Source organism: Aythya marila (assembly GCF_965140915.1).
Source record: "Aythya marila genome assembly, chromosome: 11".
NCBI lineage: Eukaryota > Metazoa > Chordata > Aves > Anseriformes > Anatidae > Aythya > Aythya marila.
Window position 1 is genome coordinate 13,886,598 of NC_139052.1, and position 15,921 is coordinate 13,902,518.

The window sequence follows — 15,921 nt, forward strand, 5'->3', positions numbered from 1 at the left end:
CTGTGAGGAGAGCCCAGCCCCAGCTCCCCACACCTCCGCTGAGGTGGCTGTGCAGTGATGTGCTCCGTGTTGGGCTTCCAAACTGGTGGCTGCGGCTTCCCCAGGCCGGTGCGTGGCCAGGGGCTCACCTCAGGGTGCCCAAGGTGTCCCTGAGGGGCGAGGAGGGCTCCTGGTCCCTCAGAGACACGGGGGAGCCGTCTGGCTGCCTCCCGCGGGACGGGCGACAGCAAAATCCTCTCATCCAAAACCAGCCTGGGGGGTCAGGCACAAAAGGAAAACAAGTAATAACGAAAAAAATGTCTGCAATGCGCTGTTTATCAACTCGCTCCTCTCAGCATGTCCCAAAAGGGCAGCGCGTTGCAGTCCTAGTAGCATCAGCTGTTCCTCGCCATGTGTTTGGTCACTTTATGTAACCGGGTGGAAAAATCCTTTCCCTGATTTCAGTCCTCTTGTCTCCCTCTGTTTACCGGCAGTTGGAGCTTCCTACGTCGAGAAAGCTTTCAGGGCGCAAGTCACATTTTCCAGAGAGCTGTGTATCTGGAGGGATGAGTAACTGCCGTGCACTGAGTCACCGCGAAGGAGGGAGCGCGGGGAAGGGCAGCACGGGGACTGCTGAGCCGAAAAAAGGTGGGAGAGGAACAGCAGCAGCGCCTCAGGGCCTCTTCTCCCTGCTGTAGGAGCGATCCCGCACCTTGAGGTCAAGCAGGAGCCGAGCTCCTTATCTTCAGCTTTTAACGAACCTCGTAAAAATGCCCAGAGTGCGTGGTGGTAATTAAACACAGCGTGAACCTGGCTGGGCTGAGGTCTGCCGAGCTATGCCTGTGATCAAGCTGCAAGATAGGCTTATTAGATAAACTTCCTGTATCAGCCTCTTAACCAAGTATTTGAAGAATGTTTGGGTTTGATTACACGCAATTGCAGTCCGATTAATTCTAGTTATACCTTGTCTGCTCACCGTGGGCCGGGCAAACTGCAGGGAAATAGGCAGTGAAGCCGTGCTGAGCCCCCAGGCAAGGCTTTTACCGTCATACCTTGAGGCTGTTGGGGATTTCTCTGGCCTGGCTATTAGCAGGGAGCTTTCTTCAGCACGCCGCCACAAAGCGCAGCGAAGAAAACTCTTATCTGCCCACTTGCTGAGAAAGAGAAGTAAAACATAGGGCGGCCTTTTGTACAGGGCTGCTCCCGCGATGCTCCCCACCGGTGCTGCTGGCTGCTGTGGGAGCAGCGTGTGCAGGATGTGGCCCGCAGCCAGGAGCCTGTGTCGCTCGCAGTGCACAGCTCACGCTGGGGAAACGCCGTCCGAGCAGGAGCCTGAACTATCCCATCCCTTAAAGGCAGGGTTCTGGGAAGAGCTGAGCTCCGTTTCCAGCCTGCCTGCTTTGTAGGGAGACATTTGGCAGCTCCAGCCCAGCAGGTGCTTGTGTGATGTTCCTGCCCTGGAATGGGATGAGGGTGTCCAGCAGCATCCTAATGCTTCGGAGACAGGAGGATTCCTCTGATTAGTGTGGGTACTGCAAAGAAAGCCAGATGTATGTGCTGGGAACTGTAGGCACGGGAAGAGCAGAGCTTTGCCTAGTGCATTGGGCAGGTGCTTAGCTCTGTACAGCAAGGCCGAGGAAAAACTGACCATAATTTTACCTCTAAAAACCCAGCAATTGGGAAGGCACCAGGCTGAGAGAACTTGGCACAGTGCAAGGCCAGGCTGAGCCGTGCCGTGCAACACCTTGGTGACAGTGCAACGCCTTGGTGACAGTGACGTTTTATTCTTCGCATCCCTCTCTCTTTTGGCTGCTGCTGCCGTAAGGAACCGGCTCTTTTTCTGCTTCATTTCCATTGGCCCAGCTTTTCTCCTGGTCAGCAAACTCACCGTGCTGAAGGACACCCAGGGACTTTGCACCTCTTAGGAAACCTCTCTGCTGGAGGAAACATCGGGGTGTTGATCCCCGCCAGTGCAGCAGGAGCAAAAGAGAAAACATCTCTTATGACAGGGTTTGATTGCCAGCTGAAAGTAAGCAAAGTGCCTGTCAGGGACATGTGAGCACAGAAAAGCTTTACAGATGGAAATAAAGGCAATGATTTTTCCTCTCTGCCTTCCCTGCAGCGCCTGCGAGGTACTGGCTCGGCGGCTGCAGCACTCAGCCGCTTGAGAGCCTGTCGGAGCTGGATGCACAGTGCTCTTTGGACTCTTATGTGTTTTCTGAAAATGGTGTCTAAAAGCGTAATGGGCACTTTGCTGATCTCTAAATAGACTGGCCTTCTGTCCTGAGGAGCTGACAACGTAAAGAGACAAATGCCAGCAATGGGAGAAGGGCTGCATCATGCAAGCCAGCCGTGGAGGTGGCACGTGGCCCACCTGCTCAGTATTTTTCCATCACATTCTCATTCGGTTGCTCATTGCCAACTTCCAGCTCTGTCGCCCTCCTCAAAAGCTTCTGCTCTGGGTTTATTTAGCACGCTATTTATTTCCTAATTATAGAACTTGGTGACTAACCTCTGCCTTACCGGGCTCCTGCTGTCCACCCTTTCGTCCCCTGTAGAGCAGAGGTGCCTGGTCCCTTCCTGTGGCTGAAGGCAACTTTCCGACTCTTTTTTTCTGGTTTTCTGCCAAACCAAGAGGGCTCTGCCTGCTATCACAGGGACTGACCATTTCAGAGCAGATAGGCTGCTGCGTTCCCAAATTCTTTAGGCCAAGAGAAATGCCACTGAGCTGAGTGTTTTACCAGGCTGTGCTCAGCCGGTTCTGTCCACAAATTCCTGACCGCCAGCTCACTGCTTTTACCCCACAGCTGCTGGCTGGGGGAAGAGGCTTTGGGAACCAAGTTCCTGGGTGCTGGGGGAGTACGGGGTCTGCCTCCTGCTTCTGGGTGCTCCGTGGCACTCAGATATTGCCTGCTTCCCCAGGCAGCCCCAGCCCTGCAGGGGAAGGCTCCTTCAGTATCTCCCTCAGCTGAATCCGTGCCACAACGCTCCTGAATTGTCCAGGGAGCCTGGCGAGGTGAAATCCCCATCAATGCGCCAAAAACTGCCAAGCTGAGCAGACCTGTTCCCAACAGGAGCCAGCTGCGATCCTGCTTTTTGTTTGCTGGGAGCCGTTTCTGCCCCTTTGGCACAAATTTTGGCAAATTGAGGCACAGCTGCAGGCACGAAGAGGAGTGTTGGTGCGCAGGGGAGGCAGCTCCTGAGCAACAGGTAGCAGGCAGGGCGATTGAGCTGGGAAGGGAGCTGCCGGAGGAGAGCAGGAGGGAAGAAATGAACACAGCACAGCCAGGGAGATGTGTGAGCTGCTCCTGGAGCATTCCCAAGATGTCACAGCGAAGAAAGGAAGCTGTTTGTCTGCTGCTGAACTCCGAGTGGTCTGTCTGACATTTGCCATCATGCCGTGTTCCTGAGGCTGGAGTTTGGAAGGGCTATGATTATCCAGCCTCAGGAAGCCAGCCAGGGAGACTGCTAAAGCCACGCTTTTCTTTTTTTTTTTTTTTTTTTTGCTTTTCTTTTTTTTTTTTTTTTCAGTGCCTGCTTGTGAAATACTTTCCCTGCAGAAGCTGTGATAGAAGTAGTGCTGAATGAGTTTGCAGCCCTGCAAACTGCTCCGTGAACCGAGCGGTGGGACTGTCGGTCCCTGACAAAAAACCTGCACTTCTGTACTGCCTGGGGGGTGGGCGAGAGCCTCTTCCTAGCGAGCAGTATTTATGGAAATAAATAAATAAATAAATAAATAGATAGATAGATAGATAGATAAATAAATAAATAAAGCGAGTGGAGGTGGAAGCACGGCCTCGTGCCAAAATAGTGGGGCTGGGGCTGGGCTGGGCTGGGAGGTGGGGAGCACAGCCTGCATTCGGAGGAGGGTGGGGACAAAGAGCAAGGCTGCAGTTGTGTTTTGGGGGAAAGGGGGAAAAGGGGTGGTGTTGGGGCGCAAAGAGCTGGAGCTTTGTTTCATGGAGGTGTAGAAAGGAAGGGGGCATGGGGGGGAGGTGGGAGTGGTGGGGAGCAAGGGAGGAAGGGGTTGGGGGTTAGGAGGCAGCGGGGAGCCAAATCTTCCACCAAATTCCCCTGAAATCCTCTGTGTCACCGCTGCTCGGGCCGCCAGGGCTGGATGTGTGGGGACACACAGGAGGCCGCCTGGCTGAGCGCTGGTGCTGGAGGTGCTCCCTGGGACCAGCAACGAGCTGCGGCCCCAGCGGAGGCTAGAGGGTGCTGTGCTGCAGGGAATGGGTGGCCTCCTCCCTCCCCGCTCAGCATCCTTCCTGGGGCAGGTACAAATCTGCGAGGTGAGGTGGAGAGCAAGGCGCTGGCCGCAGTTACCAACAACCCCGAAGGCTTTTCCAGCCTAAAACACCATCCCCGTCCGGCTTCTTGGTTATCCCCCAGGAGATGATGCTGTGTGGCTTTCCTCGGGACAGGGCTTTGTGGGTTCAGGGCCGTGGGATGCAGCAAGGGGAATTTTTGCTGTGCTGTGTGCCAGGGATGTGGCCTGCGGGCAGCAGCTGGTTGCATTTTGGAGGCTGCTGACTGCTGGTCTGATTGTGCTGTCGTGCAGAGGGAGCAGCACAGGAGGGTTAGGCTGGGAGATGGGAAAGCAGAAGAGGACGTTGGAGAAGAGAAAAAGCGTTAAAAAGGGTGTGTGGAAAAGAAAGGAGGGGGTTGAGACAGAAGTGGGGGGAAGGAGTGAGAAAACGGGGAACAAATTAGAAGATGGAGCTGAGAATGGAAAAAAAAAGAAAAAAAAAAAGAATAGAAGTAGAAGAAAGAAAACAGGAGGTGAGATGGGAGATTTCTCTGGGAGAAAACCAACCTCCCAAAGCAATCGGGGCTGATCTTGGAGCCCAGCAAAGCGCAGGGCGGGTGAGAGGCGAGGGCGGCTGCTTCGCCGGGGCTGTGTTTGTGCAGGGGCTGGCAGGCAGCTGCAAGACCGGGCAAGACAGCCCTGGTGCCTGCAGGGGCTGAGGCAGTGGCATGGGACACGCGTGGAGCAGCAGTGCTGGTGCTGGAGCACTGCCTGGTGTCACAGCTGCCACCTCCATGGGTGTCAGCGCTCCCCGAGCCCCGGTAAATGCCCCGTTGGAGGCTGGCCGAGGTCAGTGGTGCGGTGGCAGTTCCCAGGGAGAAGGAGGGGTGGTTACAGAGGGTGCGTGGGGCATGACTAACAGGCCGGGTGTCTTAAAAACACATCAGTGCAAAGCTCTGGGCAGGAAGGGGGAAACGCCTCGCTGCCTGGGAGGCTTTACGAGGCTCTGGGAAAAAGCTGAGCTCTAGGAAATGTGCTCCGGAGGGGCTTTTAGAAGCAGCCAGGGGGTGGGTGTACACCCCTGCCTCTCAGGATACTCTCCTTCCTGCTAAGGAGGCTGTCAGTGCTACAAAAAGTGTGTTTGCTACCCAAAACTGTACGGAGGTGCCTGCTGGGCTGTGCCTCGGGTGCGTGCTGACCCCGGGGCTGGCTGTGGGCATCCTCTACAAGGGGTTTGGACACCGGGACCAAGCAGCAGCCTGTGTCGGCGCTCACACGTGTGTCCTCCAGGAAAGCCACTTCTGGCCCAGAGTTTGTTTTCGTTTCCTTCTGAAAAGAGGAGGAGCTGTGGGAGAGGAGGAATGGAGCAGCCAAGCCGGCTCTGCTGGGTGCAGACCTCGGTGCCAGGCACTCGTGGCACTTTCTGCTGTGGCCCTGGAGGCTGCAGCCCACAAAGCCAGGCCTCAGGAGCTCCCCACTGGCACAGAGCTCCTCCAGGAGCCACCGTCCTGCCCTGGCACGGGGACACGGGTGGCTCGGGGTGGCCTCTGAGGGCCAATTTGGGCTGCAGGCCCCGTGTTTGGGGTGTGAGGCAGGGATCCGTGCTCTCCTGCTGCCACAGCCATGGAAAAAGCCCAGAGCCGTGGCAAATCTCACCCTGCCCGGCTCTTCAGGGGGATCAGAGCGAGTGGGAGGCAGGGCAGGGGGCGAGGCAGAGCCCCCACCTCCTAATTGTGCTCCGAGATAGGAGATCAAAGGCAGCTGCAGGAAGGAACCAGGCCCAGGCCCGCTCACGGCTGGGAGCGGGGAGCGTGCCCTGATGAGCAGCGCCCGGCTCAACCAGCCGGTAGGACAGGTTCAAAGCTCGTTAGGGCTCATTAGGCCTCATTCCGGCCGGTACATATTCATATGGCATTAGCAGCTGGGCCAGGCTGGAAGCTGCTAGGAAAGGGAGGAAGGCCCTGAGGAGGCGTGCGCTGGGAGCGCGTGCACCCAGCCGCTGGCTTGGAGCACCAAGGGGGCAGGCGGGGCTGTGCCGTGCCACAAAAACCCCGGTTATCACGGGGACGATAATCTTATCGGGCAGGCGATTTAGCGTTTCGTGTCAGGGCTCGGTGGGGGCTCCAGGGGAAGAGCAAACAGCTCGGCCTGCGTGCCCCCAGCATCGGGGTCACCCATGCCGCCGGTCGATGCGTGGTTTCGATCGCGCGTTGCGGCACAGCTCCATCAGTTCAGCACGGCCTCGGTGCCTCTGCCCCTCGGGCACGGAGCAGGGACGCAGGGCTGGGGTGTGCCTCTGGGATGGGGGAAATAATTGAGGCTGTCCTCGCCCCCAGCTCCTCCAGCCATCGGTTTCCCATCCGGAGATGAAGGCTCTGGACGCAGCGTGCCTAAATCCTGGAGGACTGCAAAGCACTCGAATTCGGAGAAGGGGTTATATAAAGGTGCTTATTTTAAGCACCTTACACAGACACGCCAGCTCTAATCTGGGTCTAATCTTGTTTATGGAGGTTAGAGCAGAGTTAAACTGGCGGGGATCTCATCTGAGCCCTGACACGATCAGCGGTGGGAGCTGAGCAGAACTGAGGGGGGTGCTGCCCTTTGCCTCCTTCCTTTTAATTCACGAGGTTTTTCATACCCCGAAGGGAACTCGTGAAGAGCTCTCCATGCCCTGAGGACGTTCAGTGTCTAGGTTTCTTCAGAGAGCCCTGAAATTCCCGGTACCTAAGCGTTAGCATCCTTGTAAAGCCCGCTTTACAGAAACCGCTGACCTTTTCGTGGAAAGGGCAGAGGATTTGGAAAGCTTTTCTTCTTCTAGAAAATAAACAGAGGAGGCGAGCCAGAAGTCGGGATTGGCCTGGCTGTGGATGTCCTCGGCAGCCATCGGAAACCATGAGCTGGCACCCAGGCGGGCGCTGACGACGTCGGGGCAGACGGGGCTGCGGGAGGCTCGAGGTGCTGGCAGCGAGCGCCGGGTTATCCTGGTTAGCAGGATTAGGATTAGGGCTGGGGCTTAATCCCCTGAGACGGCGCTGCAGATTGCTTGTCCCTGCTGTTCGGAGGGGCAGAGGCTTCATCCCCCGGGGCAGGAAAGCTTCCCAGGACCCGTGCTGTGGCCTGAGCCACAACTTTGCACGGAGCTGCTCTAGGAAAGGGCTGAGCTCGGTGCTGGGGCGAGGGAGGAAAACCACATCAGGAATCCCTCCCGGGTGTAACACTGCCCTGCTCCCCAGATAAACCTAAACCATTCAACTGCTTTATGGAGGGATTGCTGAAACAATAGGGTGTCCGCCCACGCGAAGATCCACACGGGGAGGGTCTCTGATGGGGGGGAAAGGTCCCGTGGGTCAGAGGGGATTGCCTGTGCACGGGGTGGTGAGGAGGAGTGCGAAACCCCAGCGATAACAGCGTGACCCCTGCAAATGTATCAGCCCTCAGCCGAAACCCGAGGGGTTTATGGCCCGGGAGCTGGCTGGGCGCTTGAGCAAGGGGAAGGCCGGGGATTGTCAAGGGGAAACAACTTTGGCTGAGTTTGGAAATAAAGAGGATTGCACCACAGGAGCACGCAGCCGCTGGGGCCCAGGGCACTGGCTATCTGCGTGGCTCAGAAAGAGTTACAGCGCTGCTCGGCTTGGAAGGTCTCCACGCAGAAGAAACCAAGCCCAGTGGTAAATCCTGCTATAACAAGGCCTAAATAGTCCCTGCAGAAGGCAGTGAAATTACGCCTGACCTTCGACCTACCAAACTCTTTCAAGTAGAGCCATCCCTTGCGAAAACTTGGCGGCTGTGCGCAGCTGGGGCGTGGTGAGCGCATGGGGGGCTCTCTCTGCTCCCCGCCGCTTCCCTGGGCTTCACAGGTTGCTTCTCTCTCCTTCGACAGCCAGGATCTTCCAGCACGGCACCTTTCCAGCCCCAGGTGCCCCCCTGCCCTCTCTGGGATCCCTCCATCCCCTTCGAGGAGCCCCTGGTGCTGCCGGGACAGGGGGGTCCCGCGGAGAGCAGAGCTCCGGCTGCCTCCCCCGTCTCCGTTTTTAATATCCTTTCCCATGCGTGTCAGTAGGGACAGCGGCGTTTATGCCCCAGGGGCCAGGAGGAAAACATTCTGCTTTCCATTTTTAGACAGGCTGCTGGTTTTTCTGGAGCTCCTTTTGGGACACATCCAGACGGTCACCCCTCAGAAGGCAAAACAAACCCCCTTGGCCCAGTTGCCTGCGTCCGGGCCTGGGAATCTTGCCCCGTGCTCCCCTCCCGACCTTGTTTTCTGCTGAACACAATAGCAGTAATTACCCTGAGGCTGAAGGGTTATTCGAAAGCAAGCCCCGTGTCTTGTCCACTCTCTCCAGCTGCTGTTTTTCCTTTCGTCACGGTGAAGCGCTCGCTGGCGTTTCCATCAATAACTGATGGAAATTCCACCGCCGAGCTTGGCCGTGAGAGACGTGCGTGCTGCCTGCCTTCCTCACGCCCCGGTGCTCCGGGGAGACATTCAAGGGGTTTATTTAGGAGGGTGGGCAAGCTCCCTGTGCGTGGGGCAGCGCTTGGCTGCACCTCACAGGAGGCACGGGCACCGCTGTGTCCAAGGGATGGGGATGGAGCGGGGATGGAAAACGAGCTGGAACGGCTGATCAAAGGGCACGGCACGTGTCCAGGCTGCTGAGCTCGCTGCCGGCTGAGCTTGCCGTGCTGCCAGAGCCAGAAATGGAGCAAGACTCGGGAAGAGTCAACATGTAATGGTGGGCAGCAGCAGGACTATCTGCAGCAGATTAGTTAATGCTAAAACAGAGGGTTTTGCAAGAGGAGATAAGGTCAACTTCATGGTTAGGGGGTGTAGGAGTAGATTTCCAGTGCGGAGGCAAATGACCCTGCATATTTTTACTGTGTGGTTTCCTGTACCCTCTTCAGAAGTGTTTGCTACTGAATATGAATTCAGCCTGAGCGTGCTTGAGCCCCACAGTTCCTGCCTTCCAGGGCAGAGCTCCCCACGTGGCACCAGCTCCGGAGAGCATGGCTGGGCTTCTCCAGCACGGCCTCCCCTGGGGTGCGGGCTGGACAACGCTCAAAGAGGGTCTTGTTCGTGGCTGAGCCAACAGACGTGTGGTGCTGCGCTCTGGGGCTGTCCCCGGCCTGGCTGCAGGCTGCTCCGGAGGAAACTGGGCTCCTCGGGCTGATGTGTGCGTGGTGCTGTGGGGTGCGCCCAGAGCTCCAACGTGCCCTGGGGGAGCGCACCCAGGGAGAAGCCCACCCAGCGAGAGAAAATGTAGCCTGAGCATGCAGCCTGTGTGCTGAGCGTGCACCCCATGCACAGAGTGTGCACCCCATGCACCCTGAGCGCGCTCTTCATGCACCCTGAGTGTGCCTCCATGCGCTCTGCGTGCGCACCCTGTGCTGAGTGTGCTCCCCACACACCCTGAGCGTGCACCCCATGCAGAGTGTGCACCCTGAGCACTCTGAGCGTGCATTTATGCACCCTGAGCGTGCACCCCATGCACTCTGAGTGTGCACCCTGTGCCGAGTGTGCCCCCCATACACCCTATGCGCGCCCCCCCTGCCCCATCAGCGCGGCCCCACACCCCCGGCGCGCACACCCCGAGCGCGCTCATTAGCGCCTCGCTTCCTGCTTACTAATTAACCACCTCCAGCTTTGAAGCCGGCCCTGTGGGCAGCGGCGGCAGGGCTCGGAGGGGCCGTGCCGGGCCGTGCCGGTCCCACCCCGGGGGCGGGCGGCGGAGCACGTGAGGCCGAGCCGAGCCGTGCCGAGCCGTGCGGGGCCACCCCGAGCCACTCCCCGCCCCGAGCCCCGCGGCGGAGCGGAGCAGGAGCGGAGCAGCTCGGCTCGGCACGGCTCGGCACGCAGCATGGAGCCAGCAAGGCGGTGGCGAGCGCTGCTCCTGCTGGGGCTGGGGCTCTCGCTGCTGCTGGTGGTGGCCGGTGAGTGCCGGGGGTGCGCGCAGCCCCCGCGGGAGCGCAGGGGCCGGGTGGGACGAGCTCGGGGCCGCGGCTCGCTCCTGGCTGCCAAGCCGAGCCGAGCTGGGCCGTGCCGTGCTTTGGGGCTGAGATAAGCGGGTAAACAGCTTCCCTGGGAGCGGCCGGCACGGCACGGCACGGCACGGCACCGGGAGGCGTGGGGAGAGGCGGCTCCTTCTGGGTCACCGTAGGGTGGGTGACCCCAAAAGGGTGACCCCTAAGGGTTACCGTGGGGTGGGTGAGCCCAAAAGGGTGACTCCGAAATGGTGATCCCAAAAGGGTGACCCCAAAGGTTGGCCCCAAAAGGTGACCCCAAAGGGACGGGGGTGAGCAGGGAGCAGAGGAGTGAAGCCCATGCGCAGGAGGGCGCCCGCTCGGCCCTCCCCAGGCAGCCCTGACCTGACCCCCCCCAGCCCCGCCGGTTTTCGGAGGATGTTATTTTTGCCTTCTGGCCAGCCTGTGGGCTCACATAAGCAAACATTTCCAAAAGCGGTGCCTGAGCTTCGTTGCCTTGGTTCCTGGCTGTCCAACCCGGGACAGCTCCGGCCTTGACCCGAGAGATCTGTGTGTGGGGAGGATGGAGATGCTGACCCGCTCCTCCACCGGCCCTGAAACGTCCCCAAAAAGTAGGAGCATCCAAAACTTTTTGCAGCACTGGAAAATGTGAGCGGCGTGGCGTGCCTTGCTGCTGGGCCAGGGGCTGGCTGGCGACACCCGCCACCTGAGGATTTATTCCTGGGAGGGGATAAAAGAGAATCTACTCCCTCGGAATAAATCAAGTATACATCCAGCACCGGGACCCCTCCCATCCCATCCCAGCCCTGGGAAGATATGCAGAGAATTTTACTCTGCTCGCTCTTTCTCCTGCAGTGTCCCACCCCAGAAACTCCCCCGGCGGAGCAGCGTGCGCGAGGGTGCCGGGGCGCACACGTCCGCTGGCAGGCTGTGCTGTGGGAGGCAGCAGCTCTTGCTGCTCAACACAGGCAGCTCTGTGCGCGGGGGATCCTTGGGACGAGGCTGTTGGATGTGCCCAGGTCCTGCGGAGGAGTGCGGGGCGAAGGCATCCCCGGGGAGCAGCCCGTGCAGGAGCCCTCTCCTCCCGCGCCGTAGCTCATGGCAGCGCATTGATGGAGCATGAGGTCATGCAGAGCTGGCTGGGCAGCGCCTTGAACCGGTGCCCAAGGTTTTCTGCCTCCTGAGGGAGGCTAAGGGAGCTCCAGCATCCTTTTGGAAACCCTCGTGGGACGCTGGGCCTTGCCTGGCCTTCCTGCTGCTGCTGCTGCCTCCCCTGCAGTCGCTGAGCATGGGGAAGAATAGGATTACCCCGGAGCAGCCCTGCTATTAAAAGGCTAATGAGTAGGAGCTCGCTGAGTAGTAGCTTAGGCTAATGAGAGCCTTGCTGCTCCGTGTGGGTCCAGGCAGTAAGCCCACAGCTCGTTACCTTCCACCTTCTCTGGGGCACGCAGGTAGTGGGGGTTACTGCTGGGTCTCCGCCTGGGTTCCAGCTTTGCTCCGGCTCGAGCGTGGCACCGAGCAACGTGCCACGCTTGAAAAAGTGCCTGTGCTTGGCTTGGGGCTCTCAAGGTTTTCAGGCAGGTCCGTGGGAATCCCGTCGAGGTTTATGGAGAGCGTTGCCACCCCGCAGTTGTTTGGGCAGGGTAAATCAGGGGTGGGAGGAATTTCCCCGAGGCCGTGCGGCACCCTGCGCTTCCTCCTCTCCTGTCTCCAGCGGCTGTGAGCTCAGGCACGTGGCTCCCCCTGCGATCATTTTTTTTGTTTGTAAATACTTAACTTTGGTTAGCAAAACCCAGCAGGGTGACCAGCCCCGTTCCCTGGGCGCCGGGCTGACCTTCGGGCTCTGTCCAACCACTTTTTTTCCGTGCGCTTTGTTGCTGATGGCTCGCGGTGACACGTGGCTTTGCTGGCAGGTGACTTCTGCAACGTCAACCACTGTCAGAACGGGGGCACCTGCCTGACCGGCATCAACGAGGCCCCCTTCTTCTGCATCTGCCCTGAAGGCTTCGTGGGGATCGACTGCAACGAGACAGAGAAAGGTGGGGCTCAGGGAGGGACCCGAGTCCCCGTCGCAGGGGCTCGGTGAGGTGCAGGGGACCAGGCACCCACAGGAGCTTGGCACCGTGCCCTCCTCGTGGCCCTGTGCCTCCAGCCCTGTTGCATCCTCTGGCTGGGAAAACACAGAGGATGCTCTTATTTCCCCCCCTGCGCCCGTATAACGTTCCTTTTTACCTCCTTTCCCCTTCCCCAGGCCCCTGCCACCCTAACCCTTGCCACAACAACGGCGAGTGCCAGTTGGTCCCAAACCGAGGGGACGTCTTCACCGACTACATCTGCAAGTGCCCCGCGGGGTATGACGGGGTGCACTGCCAGAACAGTGAGTACAGCAGGCTGGGGGCCGGGGGGGCTGGAGGTGGCAGCTCAGGCACCCCTGGTCCTGCTCCCAGGGGGACCTGGTGGCCCCGGTGATGTGACGGGGGCTGCCCCAAAGCTCAGCGGGGACACGGCTTGGAGGAGAGCTCCAGCCTGTGCCAGCAGGTCTGTGGGAGCCTTGCTCTGCAGACACCTCTCCCCTTTCTTCCTGGGGCTGGTTTTGGGGTCACCTCCTGAGCCTCTTCTCTGTCCTAGACAAGAACGAGTGCTCCTCCCAGCCCTGCAAAAACGGAGGCACCTGCCTGGACCTGGACGGCGACTACACCTGCAAGTGCCCTTCTCCCTTCTTCGGGAGGTCCTGCCACGTCCGTAAGTTCCCGGCACCCCTTGTCCCCAGACAGGAGGCAGACGAGCCCCTGGTTCTGCTGCCTGGTCACGTATGGCCCCTCTCCATGCCCCCAGGCTGCGCCGTTCCCCTGGGCATGGAAGGAGGAGCCATCTCTGACGCGCAGCTCTCGGCCTCCTCCGTCCACTACGGCTTCCTCGGCCTCCAGCGCTGGGGGCCGGAGCTCGCCCGCCTCAACAACCACGGCATCGTCAACGCCTGGACCTCCAGCAATTACGACAAGAGCCCCTGGATCCAGGTACCCGTGGGGGGAGCGGCGAGCAGCCCCGTCAGCTGCTGCTGCTGGGGTTGAGCACGGTGCCACCTGGGACACCGCGTGGGCACCCGGCGTGGTGACGTCCCCTCCTCTGCCCACACCTGGGCCAGGGGATGCAGGGCACCAAGGCTTTAGCACCAAGGAAACTACGGTGCCCAGGTGTTCCTGGGTGGTGCCGTGGGTGCAGAACTCTCACACCCCGCTGTATTCACCCTCTCGCTGCCCCCAGGCCAACCTGCTGAGGAAGATGAGGCTGAGCGGCATCGTCACGCAGGGCGCTCGCCGCGTGGGCAAGTCGGAGTACATCCGTGCCTACAAAGTGGCCTACAGCCTGGACGGCAGGGAGTTCACCTTCTGCAAGGACGAGAAGCAGGACACGGACAAGGTGGGCTGAGCGGTGGGGCTGTGCGCCCTGTCCCGAGCTCGGGGAGTGCTCCCGACCCGGGTCACAGCCACATCGGGGACCCTGGGCAGTTTGGGGACCCCGGGCAGTTCGGGAGTGCTCTCCAGCTCTTTAATTGACCATAATGAGCACGCCCGAAGAAGCAGGGCTGATTTATTCAGGTCATTCAGATAACATCTCTGTAGTTAACGTGCTCCAGAGGATGTGGGCACAGCCTGGAAGTGCTCACAAATAACTTGCGTGGCTCTGGGCTGAGCGTGAGCCCACCGCGTATCTCGGTCCGGAGGCACTGAGTGCAGCCCCTCTTTTAGGGGAAATGCCTCCTGGCTGTTTTTTTTTGTGCACCCAGGGACAGGCTGGGAATATCTGCCTCGCTTTCAACAAAGCAAAGTTTATCTCATCTGCACAATGCTGGAAAAAAAAAAAAAAGCGTGGAAGCGTGACCCGACAGCACGCCGCCCCTCTGCTTGTGGAGCAGATGCGGTGATTTGGGGAGCGCAGCTGCAGGGAGCGGGGGCAGCTCCGTGCGCACGAAGCACGGGGCATCACGTGGTGGTGCTGAGAGCACTGGGGCTGCTGCCAGCTCCTGCGCTCCTCGGGGCACGATCGAATCGCTCGAGTTCTCCTGGTTCACGGGGACAGACACCGAGGTCTGTCCGTCTGGTGGGCAAGGGCTTTTCGGGGGGTGCTGGGGTGCCCACCTCCACCTGCTTTTTTTCCAGGTTTTCCAAGGGAACGTGGACTATGGCACCATGCAGACCAACATGCTGGACCCTCCCATCACGGCCCAGTTCATCCGCATCTACCCCGTGGTGTGCCGCCGCGCCTGCACGCTGCGCTTCGAGCTCATCGGCTGCGAGATGAACGGTAAATTCCTGCCCTGTGCCACGGGGAGGGGGCTCTGCGTGGGCTCCGGGTGCTGGGCTGGGGCTGTCCCCTCCCCAGGGACCACAGGGCTGGCTGGGGGGTGTCAGTTTGGACCCACTGCTGCTGTCTCATCTCGCCAGGCTGACTCCGTGGTCGCTGTAGGGGACGTAGGACAGGGCGTCCCCCCTCGTACCCGTCCTCATCCCTACTTGGCCAGCCAGCGCTTGTTTTTCTCCTGCTGTCTCGTGATGCCTGGAAATCCCCACGGGAGCTTTTAGGGAGCGCGGGCTGTTAATCCCATCAGCTCAGCCGGGCAGAGCTGCGTTCTCACGCTGCTAACACCTTCCCAAGCTGTCCCGGCTCACGGCCGTTTTTTTTTTTTTTTTTTTTTATTGTTCCCCATCCAATCCCTGACCCGGCTGCTTTTCCTGCCGGAGAGCTTGAAAAGCTCCCGAAGATCAAAGTCCTGTGGGAAACGTGACTGATGATTAGCCGGAGCCCTCGGCTCTCCCTTCTCCTCCCCGCATTCCTGCCCTGCTGCACGTCCTCGGCAGTGCCTGGCACAGCCCCGAGCGGGGCGAGCGTGCCGGGCTGGGGCTGGGGCCGCATCCTGCCCCTACCCAGGTGCGGTGCCAGCTGTGAATTCAGCGCTGAGCCGTCCTCGAGCCGGGCTGTGCTGCGGGGCTGTCCACACATCCCTGCAGCAGGAGGCACTGTGAGGCAGGGAATGGCTCGGCACCGAAAACACCGTCCTGGCTGCGGCTGGGAGCGTGGGTGAGCTGCAAGCCCTGCACCTCCCCGGTGCCATCCCGTGTCCCTGGTGCTGTCCCGTGTCCCCGGTGCCATCCTGTGCCCAGCTCTGCTCTCCGTGCCTCTGGGATGTGCCCGCTGGCCCCGCGGGGCTCTGCCGGCTGCGGTGGGGATGCTGGTGGTGCTTTGGACTCTTTCCCTCTCACCGCCTGCATAAACCGTTGTGTTACAGTGTATTTCAACACGGCAGGTTGCTCGGAGCCTCTGGGCATGAAATCCCACCAGATCTCTGACCAGCAGATCACAGCCTCCAGCGTCTTCAAGACGTGGGGGATCGACGCCTTCACCTGGCACCCCCACTACGCCCGCCTGGACAAGACGGGCAAGACCAACGCCTGGACGGCGCTGCACAACGGGCAGGCCGAGTGGCTGCAGGTGGGTCTGCCTGCCCCAGGCTCTGCCCCGGGGCTGGGGGGGGCCCAAAGTAACCCCCCCAGGGCCCTGACCCCGCTGCGGACCCCGGTTCCTCAGCCCCAGCTCCTCTTCCCTTCCGTTGTGCAGGACAGCTCAGGTCTGCGTTTCCATTCCCAGCCTGGAATGGGAACAAATAGTTTTGAAATTTCCTTCTCGGTTTCCTCTCCTCCGCTGTTTTTATCCTTCTC

General features: G+C 59.9%; 1 protein-coding gene across 2 annotated transcripts in view; it reads left to right on the top strand.

Moving 5' to 3' along the window:
• MFGE8 (milk fat globule EGF and factor V/VIII domain containing) overlaps positions 1-15,921 on the top strand; it is a 102,310-nt gene that overhangs the window by 84,059 nt on the left and 2,330 nt on the right. Inside the window, exons 2-9 of one of the 2 annotated variants that reach the window (XM_082769377.1) lie at positions 10,055-10,153; positions 12,118-12,243; positions 12,456-12,581; positions 12,833-12,946; positions 13,040-13,221; positions 13,469-13,624; positions 14,365-14,509; positions 15,492-15,694. In XM_082769377.1, coding sequence (XP_082625503.1) covers positions 10,081-10,153; positions 12,118-12,243; positions 12,456-12,581; positions 12,833-12,946; positions 13,040-13,221; positions 13,469-13,624; positions 14,365-14,509; positions 15,492-15,694 — 1,125 coding nt within the window. In that variant the 5' untranslated portion in view covers positions 10,055-10,080. Of the gene's footprint in view, positions 1-10,003; positions 10,154-12,117; positions 12,244-12,455; positions 12,582-12,832; positions 12,947-13,039; positions 13,222-13,468; positions 13,625-14,364; positions 14,510-15,491; positions 15,695-15,921 lie in introns of those variants that run through there. The other variant, XM_082769378.1, reaches the window with a different exon arrangement.